Genomic DNA, 15526 nt, shown 5'->3' on the forward strand with positions numbered 1-15526 from the left:
ATATATCTCATTGGCAACAGGAAGTGAACTTGGTATTGTCTTGGGTTTGTAGTTGTTGGCTTCGTGATGTTGGAAGTGTATATAAACTGAGTTTGGGTTATCTTTGGTGATCAATATACACTCTACAAATATATTACACGACAAGCATTCCTGAAACAAATCTCCATAGATATAAATCATTTCATGCTGTAAGAAAGGAAAGTAATATAGTAAAACTAAATCATTAAACATGTCCCTTGTACCTGCACAACTGGGTCAAAAAGAGTGAAGGTTGGAACACATTTTAACTAATAAATGTTTATTCCATGTTTCTATAACATGTGTAGACCCTATTCCATCAATTGAAGAGAAAATAGATTGCACATTATTACTTGAAGTGCCTATATTCAACCTCAATGCATTTCCTAGTCAGTCATAATAAATAGCAATCACGAAACATCAAAGCACTATTTTATTACCCAAGTTTGAAGCACTGGGGTTCACTGCCAGAGTCAAGCCAAGAAAACAATCATCCCTTGAAGTGCCATTGTCCCAGAGGTTCAGTTCAAGATTTGGTTTTGATCCTGCAGACATATCAATAATTGAGAACAGAGATTCATACTTGTCCAACATTGACTACTAGTCGGGATACTACGTTACATGGAAAAATGGATGCTGTAAGCATTGATCTGCGGTTGGCCTCTTTAACGGGTCCCATGAACAAAGTTGCTATACGATAAAGAAAGAAATTAGTAATGAGAAACTTTGTTGAAGTGGACAAATCATGAAGGTAATATATACAGACAAATCACCTTGATCAAGTCAATTGCCTCCAAGCTTGCATTTCAGCTCTATTGGACCACGGATGACTCAAGATCGGAGCTTTGATGAAATCTAAGTGTAGGGAAAAAACTGTTTTTCTCTCTTTTCAAAGCGGGTTGTACTCCTATTTTTACCAATCTTCTTGTATTTATTTTTATCATTAGGATTAAAACCCTATTGGGTTATGAGCTATAATATAAGATCCCAAACATGGGCTTTCCTCGTCATAAGAGGAAACAACCCAACAGTCCTTTGTGGGCAAAACTTACAGCAACCGAAGTTTAGAAGTTGTGGGTTGAAGCTGAACTCAATTGGCGTTCATTCGGTGAGTAGACTAAGCTTGGAATCAAAATTTCTTGAAAATTTTCACGACACTAAGGGTACATTGTGGAGTTGACATTATTGTGTACAGATTATTGGATTTAAAAAAATTGTGGGCGGAAAATTATGGATTTTTTTATTTTTTATTTTTTATTTTTTTAAAGAATTGTCTAATAATGTCTTGACATGTGGTACAATGTAAACAAAGATGTCAAAAAGGATATATATGTAACATGATTGTTGCGAAAATTTGGAATAAAAGCAAAATGAATCTGTAACCTGTAATTCTAATGAAAGCAATTAAATGAACATTATTAAAATCCAAAATGATTGAATGATAATTCACCTATGTTAGGGCCCCGCTCACTTGCAAAGGTTCATTTGTCATCACCTTTCATTTTCCAATGTGACATTCCAACTAACCCACCTCCTTCATAAGATAATATAATTAATATTGATAATAATGGATTCGAGGATATTGAACATTATTAAATAAAAAATAAATAAAATTATTCATTGATTTATTTGATAATATCAAATATTGCATATTAAACAAAAACCAAACTTCAATGTCTTGTGTCCAACAAATCTCACATGAAATAGAAAATTTTGTATTGTATAAGCCAGAAAATCTCGAGTCTGTTTCTTTTTCTTGCTTCAGGATTACTTTTCATTTGACTGCTTCATCTTTTTACGGTAAACGTGTTTCATAGGCTTATCCACAGGTGAAGTTGAAAAGAATGTGTATATGTAGCATGATTGTTGAAATTTTAATTGCTTTCATTTGAGTTACACATTACAGATTCATTTTGCTTGGCAAAGAAAAAATGAGGACAGCTCACATCTGTAAAGCTTTATGTATCCGTTTGTTATTTCCGGTGCCTATATATTCTGCTTCACAGAAAGTCAAAAAACTCCTTTTGATTTCAACTTGAACTACAAAATTGCAGTCATGGTCTTGAGATGAATGAGGTTCGATTTTGAAATGTGAGAAATTCAAACCATGCAGACTCAAATATCAATGATTACTATACTTTCTATGAGATTCGTCATAAATCACCGAATTTAAACGTTTATGACTAGTCACTAAACTTATCAGACGTTACATTATATGTCACTACATCACCAGCAATTAATATTCAAATGCTGCACAATTAAATGTTAATTATCGCAAATTTTATTGTCTAGTCTAAACGTTATAAAAAGTATCATGATCAATCAAAAAATAGAACATTGTTACACATACATCAAGATTTATATAAATGACTACATAATGTTCACATAGCACTTTACCATTTGTCAGTTTAAAACACAGTCAACTTTTTCATTCAATTTTTTTCCTCCACATCATTTTTTTATAATCGCTTATGTATCATTTTTATGTACAAATAGCAAAATTTCTTACAACGACAACCCACCCACCAAGTTGTGAACATTTGAACAACCAAATATATATATATATATATATATTTGAACAACATAGCCCCCGGGGGCATAGTTTAGTGGTGTAAATGACAGGAGTGAGGTTATCTCACGCCTTGCTGGCAGCTACAGTGTGGGATTTCGATTCCTGAGACATGAAATTAGACTTCTTGTAGGCGCAATGTATAGGCAGCTCTTGTTCCTTGACCTGTTGGGACACACCAAGAAATTTACCTCTCTCACAAAACTTTAGAGATGGGACGGTGGGAACCCTCAAAGTTGGGTTTCAACCTTTATATTTGAACAACCTAATTTTTAATGTCCGTTAAGAAAAATCCCTTACTAAATAGAAGCCCCATCCAAATCCATTTCACCTTCAATTCGCTTTGAGATGGAGGCAGAGAAAAGCTCCCCGAATAGCTGTCTTCATGTTGTTATGTTTCCATTTTTTGCCTTCGGTCACATCAGTCCATTTGTTCAGCTGTCTAACAAGCTCTCCTCTCATGGCGTCAAGATCTCTTTCTTCTCTGTACCAGCCAATGTTAATCGCATAAGGTCAATGCTCAACGACGCTTCCACTACCCAAATAATCCCTCTCACTCTACCGCACGTTGAGGGTCTTCCTCCGGGCGTTGAGAGCACGGCTGAACTGAATCCAAATCAATCTGAACTCCTCAAGGTTGCTCTTGATCTTATGCAACCTCAGATAAAAACACTGTTATCACAACTCAAACCCCAATTTGTACTTTTTGATTTTGCTCAAGGATGGCTCCCTAAGTTAGCCTAAGAATTGGGTATAAAAACAATGCTCTATTCTGTGTTCATTGCTCTCGCAACTGCATTTGCTATCGTTCCGGTTAGGCTTCCTGAACCTGGAAGATCTCCCACAGTTGAAGAAATGAAAAAACCTCCCCCGGGGTTCCCTCAAACCTCTGTAACCTCACTCAGGACTTTTGAGGCTCTAAATTTTCTCTATATTTTCAAGCGTTTTCATGGAAAACCTAGTGGGTATGACCGTTTCCTCTCGGGCTTGCAGGGCTGCTCGGTTATACTTGCCAAGACTTGCAATGAAATGGAAGCACCTTACATAAATTACTTCAAGTCCCAGTTTAAGAAACCAGTTCTTTTAGTCGGTCCAGTAGTCCCGGAGCCTCCACCAGATCACCTGGAGGAAAAATGGGCTAAATGGTTAGACAAATTTGAAGCTCACTCTGTCATTTACTGTTCTTTTGGAAGTGAAACATTCTTGACTGATGATCAAATTAAAGAACTAGCTCTAGGGCTAGATATGACAGGTCTTCCATTTTTTCTCATCTTAAATTTTCCTGTAAATGTTGATGTCTCAGCCGAGCTAAAGAGGGCACTTCCTCAAGGGTTCTTGGAAAGAGTTGAAGGTAAAGGAATAATTCACACTGGTTGGGTCCAACAGCAGCAGATTTTGGCCCACAAAAGCGTGGGTTGTTATTTATGTCATGCAGGATTCAGTTCAGTGATTGAGGCTATAGTGAATGACTGCCAACTGGTTATGTTGCCCCAAAAGTCGGACCAATTCTTGAATTCTAAGCTAGTACATGGAGACCTTGAGGCTGGAGTGGAGGTCGATAGAAGGGATGAAGATGGGTTCTTTGGAAAAGAGGATATTAAGAGTGCTGTTGAAACAGTTATGTTTAACATTAATAAAGAACCGGGAAAGTCCATAAGAGCTAATCAGAAGAAATGGAAGGAGTTTCTGCTTAATAAGGATACTCAAAACAATTTTATTAAGACTCTGATCGAGGAAATGGAAGCAATTGCTGGAACATCGAGCATTTAGATGTAGATTTGGTTATTAAATTTACTTCGTGAAGATTTCGGGTTGTTTCTGTAAGTATTATGCCGTAAGTCCAATATATTTTGAACGTAAACGCTTATTTAAATTACTATTCTAATAAATCGTATTAAATAATAGAATCTATAGATTCAAGTTTTGATAATTTGTTAATCACAAGGAATTGTGATTGTGTAATATAAATTACATATGACTGAATCTTAAATGATCCGTAGTCTTACACGAAAGTGACATTTCTTTCTTGAGAAGTAATTAGCTGATCTCACAAGTTAAAGTATGGTGACACTTAAATGAACACGTGAATGTTTTATTATAGAATAAAACATTATAACATTGGAGACCCACTGGGAAGACTCCACACGGATAACTATCTGAGTATCAATGGTTAATCTCTAACGTTCGAAAGTGAAATTGGTCATTTGACTTAATGTCATCATCGTGTCTTATATGACGACAGTCATACTTTGGTGATATTGGATATTGCTTTGTCAAGGGTCGTTGATATAGCATTGTTAGGGTATGTCAAGAATCATATAAAAGTTGTGAATGATCAGTAAATGATTCGTCACTCTTAGATTATAAAAGATTATGATCTACATTTCATTCTGTTAAGTTGATAACAATATCTTTGGCCAATGTCTACGCATAAGTCGAAAAGAGTTTTCAACTTACATTGATTTAATAGTGATATGAAAAATATGATTGATAATTGAAATTGACATCTATACATATCTCGTAATTGATCGAATCATATTGACGAAAGGATTATAATTTCACGACAAACAAACATGTTTAGTTTTGTTATATTATGTGACATTTTCCGTCACATGAATTGCCTTGACACATTGCTCAATATCAATTTGGGAAGACGGACGTGAATTGGTGATGAATTAAAATTGGGTGTTTCTATTTATCGATTTTGATTATATCATAATTATAATAATTCACGTCATTAGGCATCGTGATCGAGAACTTAATAGGTCACAACAAAAGAAGAACTAGAAAAATAAGATTCACCAATTAATTAATTAATTGGGTTGTTTATTAACAAGTTGAATTAATTAATTGGATTAATTAGTTGATGAACAAATTTAATTAATTGAATTAATTAGTATTGAACCAGATTAAGTTTAAAAGATGGACAACGCCCACTTGGACTTATATTACTAGAAATATTGTGAGCAATTATGGAATAAATCCTCTCCCAACAATGATGCATTAATTATTAAGCTTCTGTTTGGTTTCAATTTTTTTAAAATCTCATTTTTTTTTTTTATAAAAATCACTTTTGACCATATATTTTCTAGAACCCACAACTTTCAATCACATATTTCATTAATTTTTATCAAAATCTATTAAAATTTTAATTTTGAATAAATCGATTAGGGGCTAAATGTCTGGTATTTAACATGTGTACTTTTTTTTTTTTTTTTTTTGCCATTGGCGATAATTATATTTTATTTTAGTGTCAATCAAGAAACTGTCTATCAATTTTGTTTAATTGAGTAACTATATTTAATAAAATTATAATCAGGTAACTATAGTTTTATTTGATTCCAATCGAATAATTGTACTTTAATTTAATTTCAATTTAGAAAAGTTTGTCTAATTTTATTGACAGAAATTTAGGATGCAGTAGACAATAAATGATGGTCATAACTCATAATCTTGTTGATCATTTTTTCTAGCTACTTTCGTTTTAAGTTCCTATCATAATATATATCCAATAAAAGAATTTCTTTAGTCCAAGTCCAAGGGCTAGTTGGAGTTAGAAAGATGGAGATTAATATATGTTTCATGATGTTTTTCATCCATATTCAATGAATTTTAAAATGTTTATGCTAGATTCTATACTTATCAAACATTATATCATCTGTCACTATATCATCAATTGTTAAAAACAGATAGAATGGATAAAAATTTCCATATGTGGCACATTTAAATTATAGTTATCGCAAAGTTCAGTTGCTAGTCAAAACATTGTGCAAATTACTATGGTCAATGAAAAATATTGTGAAAAATATAATGGTCAATGTATTTATTTTAAATAAAGAACATCTTATTTTCAAGTTGCCAAATCATGATTACATGTTAGCTAGACAATCGTCCCTCTTTTCTTATAGGTGAGAAGCATAACACTAATACTGACATCAGATGTGACACTTGTCCTCTTTTAATCGGTTGTTGGGAAGGTATTGACGTCACTGAGGAATATCTTTTCAGTTGAGTAATTATTGATGACGGTGGCCTTAGGGCGGAGCTCATTTGTATGAACACATGGTTCGACCTCTTTCTGTGACTTCAGGGTTTTGTTGAGCTCTTTTTATATCTTCTGAAGTGGATCCAAAGTAGCTCTTTGAGTTCGGACAGCAGCAAAGCCTATATTCACTTAGCACTGTGTAGCTGCCTTTAACATCAAAATGCCATCTAAAACAGTCTTCTTGTGGGTATACACTAAGTGGCACCATCTATATAGCTTTGTTATCAATTGGCCGAAACAATTTGTTCACAACTTCTTCATTATAGTCCCCATCCCGGCTTATCAAATCACAAACCACAGTCGCCTTGCCTCTGGGTGGCATATACATACAGAAGCTAGTTAGGAGGGAGCCAAGGATCACATCACTAGTCCAGACTTTCCATCTGATTCCCATTTTGATGACCTCCTGACCCATAGTAAACTCCTCTAAATGAAGGAAGAGTCTATTTCTCCTCGATAGTATCCATATTTGGATGGTATATAGACACAAGTAGTTGGGGCATCCAAAAGGCGCCATACCTATGTCACAACGACAAACTAGTTAAAGAATGATGGCATATTTACCTGCCGATCCTAGGCGTTTCCATAATTTTCAAGAATGTCCAGAATAGTGACGGCGTCTGCACCAGTAGCCCGAGCGAATATAATGGATAACCGGCAAAAAATTAACGATTGATTCTGGGTCCCAATTCACTACATCTCATACCAAGTAGTGAATTTCGTGCTTCTGCCTCTTGAATAAATTTATAATTAATAATTTAAAAGAGTTGTTATGGATATGTTTTGGTCACCTTGCTATCAATTTTGAGAGAAATTACCATTGCAAATCAAAGTTGTGACCAAATACAACTTTTGAAAAATGTTTTAACAACTAAGACGGGCATATCAATAAATATTATACATGCCCAACTTGAATAAGTGTTGGATCCAGATGAAAATTATTCCTAAAATTTTTGTACAGAATTAAATAATATAATTACAAGCACTCTAAGCGTGTTGTTCTGATAATTTGTCTTGAGGAAATTTGATATGATCTCAAAGATATTAACCCTGTTGGAAAGGCGAGGACATTGCCAGCAGTGGACAGTCTAGGATGCTGGTCTGCAACGATGCCATCCCAAACCCTGCCGATTGTGCTGTTGCTTCAATTGTCGAATGTGGCATTGAACTAATAATACAAACAATAAGCCCATAATTTAACATCCACGAATGTAAATTCTATTCGTTGTAACACTTTAGCAGAATGCTTATAACTGACCTGAAAGATAATGACAGGGAAGGGTCTACTGGTGCAGTAATCCCATGGTGATCAGGGGGAAACAATGACCAGAAAACTGAAAAGAAGCATGCATGTGATTATTTACCAGGGAGGGGAAAAATGGTTCACTCTGTTAATCAGATATTACAGCCTCGATGGAATAGGCAAACGTGGATCCACAAAAACATTCAAATTACCTGATTGTTGAGATTGATCGTGAACACCAGAGCAAAACATAATATCCTGCACATACAATGACATGAACTTAAAAAACCAAATGCAGGAGTGTCTAGAATACATCAGGAGAATGATATTGCTCTAGTGATCAGGGCATTAAATTAGATCAACCCCCACCCCACCCTCTCTCTCTTCCTGCACTCCTATGGTCTACCTTGGTTAGGAAAAATAAATAAAAAACAGCGCACACAGAACGCCTTCAAAGAGAATGGACTGATAGTTTATCGACAGATATACACCTACCTCTCCTGTACATTGGCTTTTGTTGACCCTATCTGCAGGAAACGAATTCGTGTATTAGATGAATATAAAGTTTCCAAAGATCAAAACAACATAAGCCCATCTAGAGAATTCAGGAAGCCTTTCATTTTAAAGATTTGCAGAAAAGACAAACTAATTTAAATTTGCCTCCAAAAATTCCAGTATAGATAATAGAATGAGCATGATCACACAACAAAAAAATAACTTCTAATTATCCCAGTAACTTTTCCTCACAGTTTAATTAGAATATTACATGACAAGCATTCCTGAAACAAGTCTCCATAGATATAAATCATTTCATGCTGTAAGAAAGGAAAGCAATTTAGTAAAACTAAATCATTAAACATGTCCCTTGTACCTGCACAATTGGTTCAAAAGAGTGAAGGTTGGAACACATTTTAACTAATAAATGTTTATTCCATGTTTCTATTACACGTGTAGACCCTATTCCATCAATTGAAAATAAAATAAAGAACTCAAGAGAAAGTAGATTGCACATTATTACGTGAAGTGCCTATATTCAACCTCAATGCATTTCCTAGTCAGTCATAATAAATAGAAGAGTAATCATGAAACATCAAAGCGGTATTTTATTACCCAAGTTTGAAGCACTGGGGTTCACTGCCAGAGTCAAGCCAAGAAAACAATCATCCCTTGAAGTGCCATAGTCCCAGAGGTTCAGTTCGAGATTTGGTTTTGATCCTGCAGACATATCAATAATTGAGAAAAGATATTCATACTTGTCCAACATTGACTACTAGTCGGGATACCCACCACAATTACTTAATCTCAGTTGGAGCAGATCCCCAGGCGGATGAGGTATCCACTTGCCAACCTATGTATTGGTTTTTGTTAGTGATTTACATAATAGTGAGAAACTGGTGATAAACTTGGGAAGATACGTTACATGGAAAAATGGATGCTGTAAGCATTGATCTGCGGTTGGCCTCTTTAACGGGTCCCATGAACAAAGTTGCTATACGATAAAGAAGAAATTAGTAATGAGAAACTTTGTTGAAGTGGACAAATTATGAAGGTAATATATACAGACAAATCACCTTGATCAAGTCAATTGCCTCCAAGCTTGCATTTGGAATAACATCTGAAAGATTGGCAGGCATAATCTACCAAATAGATAAATAGAACTATCAATATGAAAGATTTACGGCGGGGGTGGGGGTGGGGATTTGTCTAAGTTCATATATTTAGCTCACTTCAGAATAACCGATATCAACTAATCTAGCAATGTTCCTCGCTCCTGGAAAGGTATTCCAATCTGGTGCCCCAAGAACACAGCATATCTTATACAACTGATCTATCTCACTGACCATGGTTGAAAAGAATCAGTACACTTAAAACAGGACAAGATTTTCAAGTATTTTCATTTCAGCTATTCATTCAAATAAATATTGAATATGTGCAATATAGTATTCAGCTTCTTTTGCTTTCAAAATGGAAAAAGCTGATGGGAGAAGTAAGGAGTTATTGATATCCATACAAATATAAGAGGCACCATCTTTCTAATAAAAGAATTCTTTATCCTGTTCATACAGTAATGTCTAACAAGGTCAGCAATTATAAACCAAGAAGTTCAATGTAGCCTGTCTAAGATTGTGACGGAAAAGAAGTTAATAAATCACCTTTGCCCAGGAAAAATAGGGCACAAAGTGAATAGCTCAGCCAGTATTGCACCAACCGCCCACATATCTGTCATGATGTTATGCTTTCCATTAGTTATCAATCTAAAAGAAAAGGATAAGGGAAGGAGGGAAAAAAAAAAAAAGAAAACCAAATATATATATATATATATATATATATATTGAACAAGCAGCTAGAACAAAATCCATTAATACCTGACCTAGCAAATACTCCTTCCCATTCTTAAACAGATTTCATAATGAAACATGTCACTACATAGATAGCACTACATCCTACTCAATAATCACCTTTATCAACAACTGATAAGGATAAAAAGCAGCAAGAAACAGTATGCCAAACATCTCTTCAAAGCCTAAGAAGCTAGTGCAATTTGAGAGAATTAAAAGTATAGCATATTGGCATACCAATAGCAGGAGTGTACGATGAAGATTGCAACAAGATTTCTGGTGCTCGATACCTGCAATAACAAGCATAATTCATCCATTAGATAGTTCTGAATCACAAAAGTGTGCGGCAAGATGATGTCCTAGTGTTGGAAAATGACTGACCAGCGTGTGGAAACATAATCAGTAAAAGGAGGCATTGAGGAGAGTTCCCTAGCCAGTCCAAAGTCAGCAATTTTTATTGTGTTATTTGTCACTAGCAAATTCTCTTCAGGAAAAAAGGATTGCAGTTAATAAGCATGCAATAAAATATTCTTCTCTATAATTAAATCAAACCACTTGATTCACAAATACACTATTGAACAATTCAATACCAGGTTTTAGATCCCGGTGAAAATATCCATTTTTATGCACATATGCAAGCCCTTGCAGAACCTGAGTCATCAACCCTCTAATCTCTTCTTCTGAAAAGGATTTTTGCCGTTCTTTCATTATTTGATACAAATTATGTTCCTGGATATACAAAGTCCATCATCAAGATTTTACAAAATTGTGTTTCATTCTGAGAGCATCAACCATTTAAGTAGAGCAAGATATAACAACCAATTAAGGTTTCAAGAAAGAGATTAATGTGGTAAAACAATAGCCAAAAACATGAAATATGAACTAAACAACTTGTTTGCAAACTGCTGAACAAGAAGGCAAAACAACACCCCCCCAACCCCCCCCCCCCAAAAAAAAAAAAAAAAAGGAAAAAAACTCCGAAACAAAATCTCTCTATGTAATTTATTTCCGGGATGATTTCTTTTGACGAAATTGGAGTTTCAAATCCGCTATAAGATTCAGAAAGCAACGCAACCTCCTCGCAAAGGAGACGGCGGAGCCTGTTCCAAATGCTTCTTCGATCCGGAAGTTCTTGCGAAGAGAATCGTCTGGGACCTAAGATAGCCCTAACTCGTGTTTTGCCTAGAGAAACATCCACTATGCCAAGTAGAGCTTGTTAATAAAACTAAACATTGAGACACAAGCCATCAATAAAAAGTTCACTGCACAGAACCTTATTCTGTTTCGAATGATTATTATTTCTAAAAGTTCACGGCATAGAACCTTATTCTGTTTCGAACGATTATTATTTCTAAATTAATAGAAACAGAGTGAATACAATACTGTTAAAAACCATTTGAGGCTTACACCTCAATTCTCAACTCACTTGAGGTTTTCATTGAACAACTCAAGCTTAAGCCTTAATTGTCATTTGTGAGACTTATGCCTTGATTACTGAGGCTAGCACTTTAAGATTAAGAAGCATGAAGCGTGGCAATTTGTCTTGCCTTTTCTCAGCATTTTACAATTGGCCTTAGCTTTTTGGGCTATTTTTGTTAACCTAGAATGTTTTACAGTGTTTTTGTTTTTTATTTTCTCTTTTCTATTTTGTGCCTTTCCAAGGTAGGGAAAGGAAGGATAAGACACTATTGCAAGTGAAAAATGATGACAAAGCATTTGAAGAAACGCAGTGACAAGAATGATGATAGAGGAAGCATGTATGTCAATAATTCCCTTAAAGATCCAATTAGTGGTGATGATGTTTATTTATCAGAACAAGTGTAGAAGTAGGAAAACAAGTAAGACTAGATTAGATAGCTTCTGCTAAAGTAGATAATCAATTAATCATGTTTAGGCTGCTGTCTGCCAGAGTCCAGAGGTGGTTGTTTGAAGACTAAATAACCTCTACCCCATAAAGAATCTTTTGGAATCATACATTTCAGATCCCCTAACAGCATAATCAGCATTGAGCAAAGAGGGGATCTTGCGATGATAGTTTGGCAGGACAGTTCCTGAACTTTTAGTCCCTTTCATGATCATTTCATGACTTCAGCAAGCAGTGCAATATTTTTCTATTGAAGAGAGCATTGTCGGTATATAATAGAAGTGAAGTATCTAAATAACAACACACATTGCGACAAAGCACAGGTATCTCAACTGCGGGACTGAGGAAATTGACAATCTATGGAGACAAAATTGACTCATCATGTCCACAAACAAATTCAGCTGTAATATTCCAGTAATTTTACAATTGAAATTATGTGTTTATTGAACTTCTTGAGGCAGGACAATTTTAGACACCAAAACAACTATCACTAAGAACTCGTAATAATTGTTGTCAAACAACCAAAAAATTCCTAACCAATTGTTATGCTCTATGTCATTTTTAAAAAGACATAATAGATCCATCATTCAAAAATCAAGTGCTAAACAATCTGAGTTTGTATCACATAAAAGAAAGGGAATAGCAATAGCAAGAAATATTCATACGATACCATGTACTCGAATATGAAGAAAAGCTCATTGTTTTCTTGGACAATCTCCATTAATTTGATGATGTTAGGATGATTTAATTTGCGGAGGGACTGCATGGAGAGGGGAATAAAAAGGTTAACTTATACAAACTAATATAAATAAAAGCAGACATATTTATGAATATCTTAGTTTTAAGTGTCAACGTCAAATGTTCAGTAACTAACTAAATAGCTCACAAACCTTTACTTCTCGTAGGTTCACACATTCCTCCCAATAATAGAATTTCCTCTTCATTTTCTTGACTGCAACCTGGTATTCATATGAGGTGTTGAATGGATGAAGCGAAAATCGTTTCTTTGTATCAAAGTTACTTGGAAAATAGAATAGCTATATTGGAAAGTAAATCCCTTACAATTTCAGATGTTCCAATATTTAGGGCTTTATATACACTACCACAAGTGCCATCGCCAAGCTCTTCCAAAATTTTATATCTGGAAGTAAAACACACAAGAAAATACTAAAACCATAAGGCTCAATGAAAAGCTATGGAAAGCTATCCAAACGAAAAATAATAATAATATAACCGCACCTTTCCATTCTTCGGATTACAACAAGGGACCAAATAAATTTAGTTCAATGGACTTCTAACCTCTTAGAAGAGGTTTCTACACTGTCTAAACAGTGTTCTTCAATCAACTGTATACAGGCATCGTTGCTTATTATCTCCACCAGATAATATAATATGTAGTAAAATGCTGGCTTCTCATTGTAAGAATGATTAAATATCAACCAAAAAATTATCAACATGCTTAAATGCAGCCTCTACAAGCTGCAACCAGTGGTTATCATCTAAAAACAGCCACTGTTGTGTATCAAGTCCTTTCTATAACTTCAGTTAATGGAAGAGGTCAACCATGAACGAGAATTTACAGTTGCCAATAATTGCCCGTCTGTCAAAAATTGAGGAAATCAGCAGTCAAAATACACTAAATAAATAAATAAAATAAAGAAGAAGTTATCAATACTTGCTAAAATTAGTCCTAGACAGTTGAAAATTCACAAACATTTGGAATAGGTGCAAAGTGATATCTCAACAGCAGAATATTAACAGGAGCAAAGCTACCAATACACGAATAGAACTATAAGATGAAAAAAAATAAAAAAATAAAAAAAAAAAACGCCAGGGGAACCCTAGACCTTCTATTTGTTAAGTTCTTCACTTATCAAAATAAAATAAAATTTCTGACTCCCGCATACAAATAGGAAGCAAAATTCTATAGCAAAAATAAAATAGTAGAAGTAAATTAAGCCACTTGTAATGATTTTGCGCATCCCATTACCTTAACCATTAAAAATATATATATATTCATCGTCTGAAAAATTCAATTACCGATAAAGAAGTTAGAAAAAATACTTCACGCCACGCTTTAGTAATTAATCTTCTGACAAAGCATATTAACTAGCAAGATTTTAACGATTCAAGACTGAAACAAAAATGGATTTCACGTTCAAAACGCAAAATAATAACTTCACGTATTCTGTAGTATAAAAGAGCCACTTACTATTTGCCTGAATTCTTCAAATATTTAATCATAATTGAAACTTTGAGAAAAGCAATTGCCATAATCTTAAAAAAAATAACTTTAAAACTCACCAAGATCGAAAATGCGAATACATAAAATGCAATTCGAATTGAAAATAGTACCAGAAATCAATCGCACAGAGTTTTGAAGAGGTAAAAAAGCTCACCTTTCAGGATTAGAAATATGATGCCAAATATCAGAGAACAGACATCTAGAGAGAGAGAGACGAATAATGGAGAGAAAAAAATGAATATTCGGATCAATAAAGCATAAGAGGGTGCCGTTGAAAACAAGGGAAAGAGAGAGAATCGGATCAATGGTGTGGTGCTGCCATTTAAATATTATTCTATTCTATTATTTATCAGCAAAATCCGAAGGAGCCGCGTAGGATTAGGAAGAGAAGAAGAAACCTAAGATATATATTAAAAAAAAATGAATAAGTTATAATTTTTGAATATTTAATTCATTAAGAAGATATGAAAAATTAATTACTTGATGGTGGGGAAAAGCTTGTGGTCCCTTGTTTCTTAATGAACAAATTCTCTTTATTAATTTACTAGAATAGCCCTGAGTTACTTATGTATTGACACTGAGTTCCTGTCGTTACGATATTGCCCTTGATTTGGTCTCAATGGTCATGGGCGATTTGAAGTCATCACGTTGTGACAAGTGACTTAGATGGGGCCTATAGGGTTGTTAACGAGTCGAGTTGAGTCGGCTCGCGAGTCGAAACTCGAGGCTTGAGCTCGGCTTGAGCTTTTTTCGAGCCGAGCCGAGCAAAAGCTCGGCTGAAAAAACAAGGCTCGGCTCGAGCTTTGGGCTTGGGCTTTGTCAAATCGGGCCGGCTCTTTTTTTTTATTTTTAAATAACAAAATTACGAATTTAATATTTTCTTTAAAAAAAAAATAAAAATTGCATAATTTGTACAAGTTACAAATCAAATAAAAATTACAACTTATAAAATTGCGTTACAAATTAAATAAAAATTACAACTTACAACCCTTCTCCTTTTTTCGGGCTTGAGACCGGCTACATGACATAGGTAAAGTTAAAATTGTATACGAATAAAATATTTTGTGTACAATTTTTCTTGAAAAAATTACATATTGTTTTGAAATAAATTATTTTAAAAACTTACAACATTCTATATTTGGATCTGCTGCATCTCTTCAGCCAATATACTGTCAACATATTATTGAACACATAACTCTGCAC

At 34.4% G+C, this 15526-nt stretch overlaps 1 protein-coding gene, 1 long non-coding RNA gene and 1 pseudogene across 5 annotated transcripts; 1 reads left to right on the forward strand and 2 right to left on the reverse strand.

The window, feature by feature from the left end:
* Positions 1–438: 438 nt before the first annotated feature.
* LOC111382548 lies at positions 439–914 on the reverse strand. The gene is made up of 3 exons (XR_002700524.1): positions 792–914; positions 640–708; positions 439–563 (listed from the first exon to the last, which is right to left on the reverse strand). It is a non-coding gene; the product is annotated as an uncharacterized LOC111382548 (long non-coding RNA).
* A 1988-nt stretch (positions 915–2902) lies between these two features.
* LOC111382546 lies at positions 2903–4460 on the forward strand (annotated as a pseudogene).
* A 2968-nt stretch (positions 4461–7428) lies between these two features.
* LOC111382544 (serine/threonine-protein kinase MHK) lies at positions 7429–14710 on the reverse strand. 4 transcript variants are annotated; one of them, XM_023006559.1, is made up of 18 exons: positions 14478–14710; positions 13378–13678; positions 13141–13219; positions 12969–13037; positions 12749–12838; positions 10805–10943; positions 10596–10698; positions 10452–10504; positions 10029–10095; positions 9603–9711; positions 9447–9512; positions 9296–9364; positions 9163–9223; positions 8986–9090; positions 8371–8402; positions 8088–8133; positions 7891–7966; positions 7429–7800 (listed from the first exon to the last, which is right to left on the reverse strand). In XM_023006559.1, the coding sequence occupies exons 2-18, from the start codon at positions 13533–13535 to the stop codon at positions 7677–7679; spliced, it is 1446 nt and encodes a 481-aa protein (XP_022862327.1). In that variant the 5' UTR covers positions 13536–13678; positions 14478–14710; the 3' UTR covers positions 7429–7676. The 4 variants fall into 4 exon arrangements, with proteins under 4 accessions (XP_022862327.1, XP_022862331.1, XP_022862330.1 ...); XM_023006563.1 differs by having other exon boundaries at positions 13318–13678; positions 14478–14708; XM_023006562.1 differs by lacking the exon at positions 14478–14710 and adding an exon at positions 14434–14456.
* Between the last annotated feature and the right edge of the window lie 816 nt (positions 14711–15526).

Source organism: Olea europaea, unplaced genomic scaffold, assembly GCF_002742605.1.
Source record: "Olea europaea var. sylvestris unplaced genomic scaffold, O_europaea_v1 scaffold2518, whole genome shotgun sequence".
NCBI classification, from domain to species: Eukaryota; Viridiplantae; Streptophyta; class Magnoliopsida; order Lamiales; family Oleaceae; genus Olea; species Olea europaea.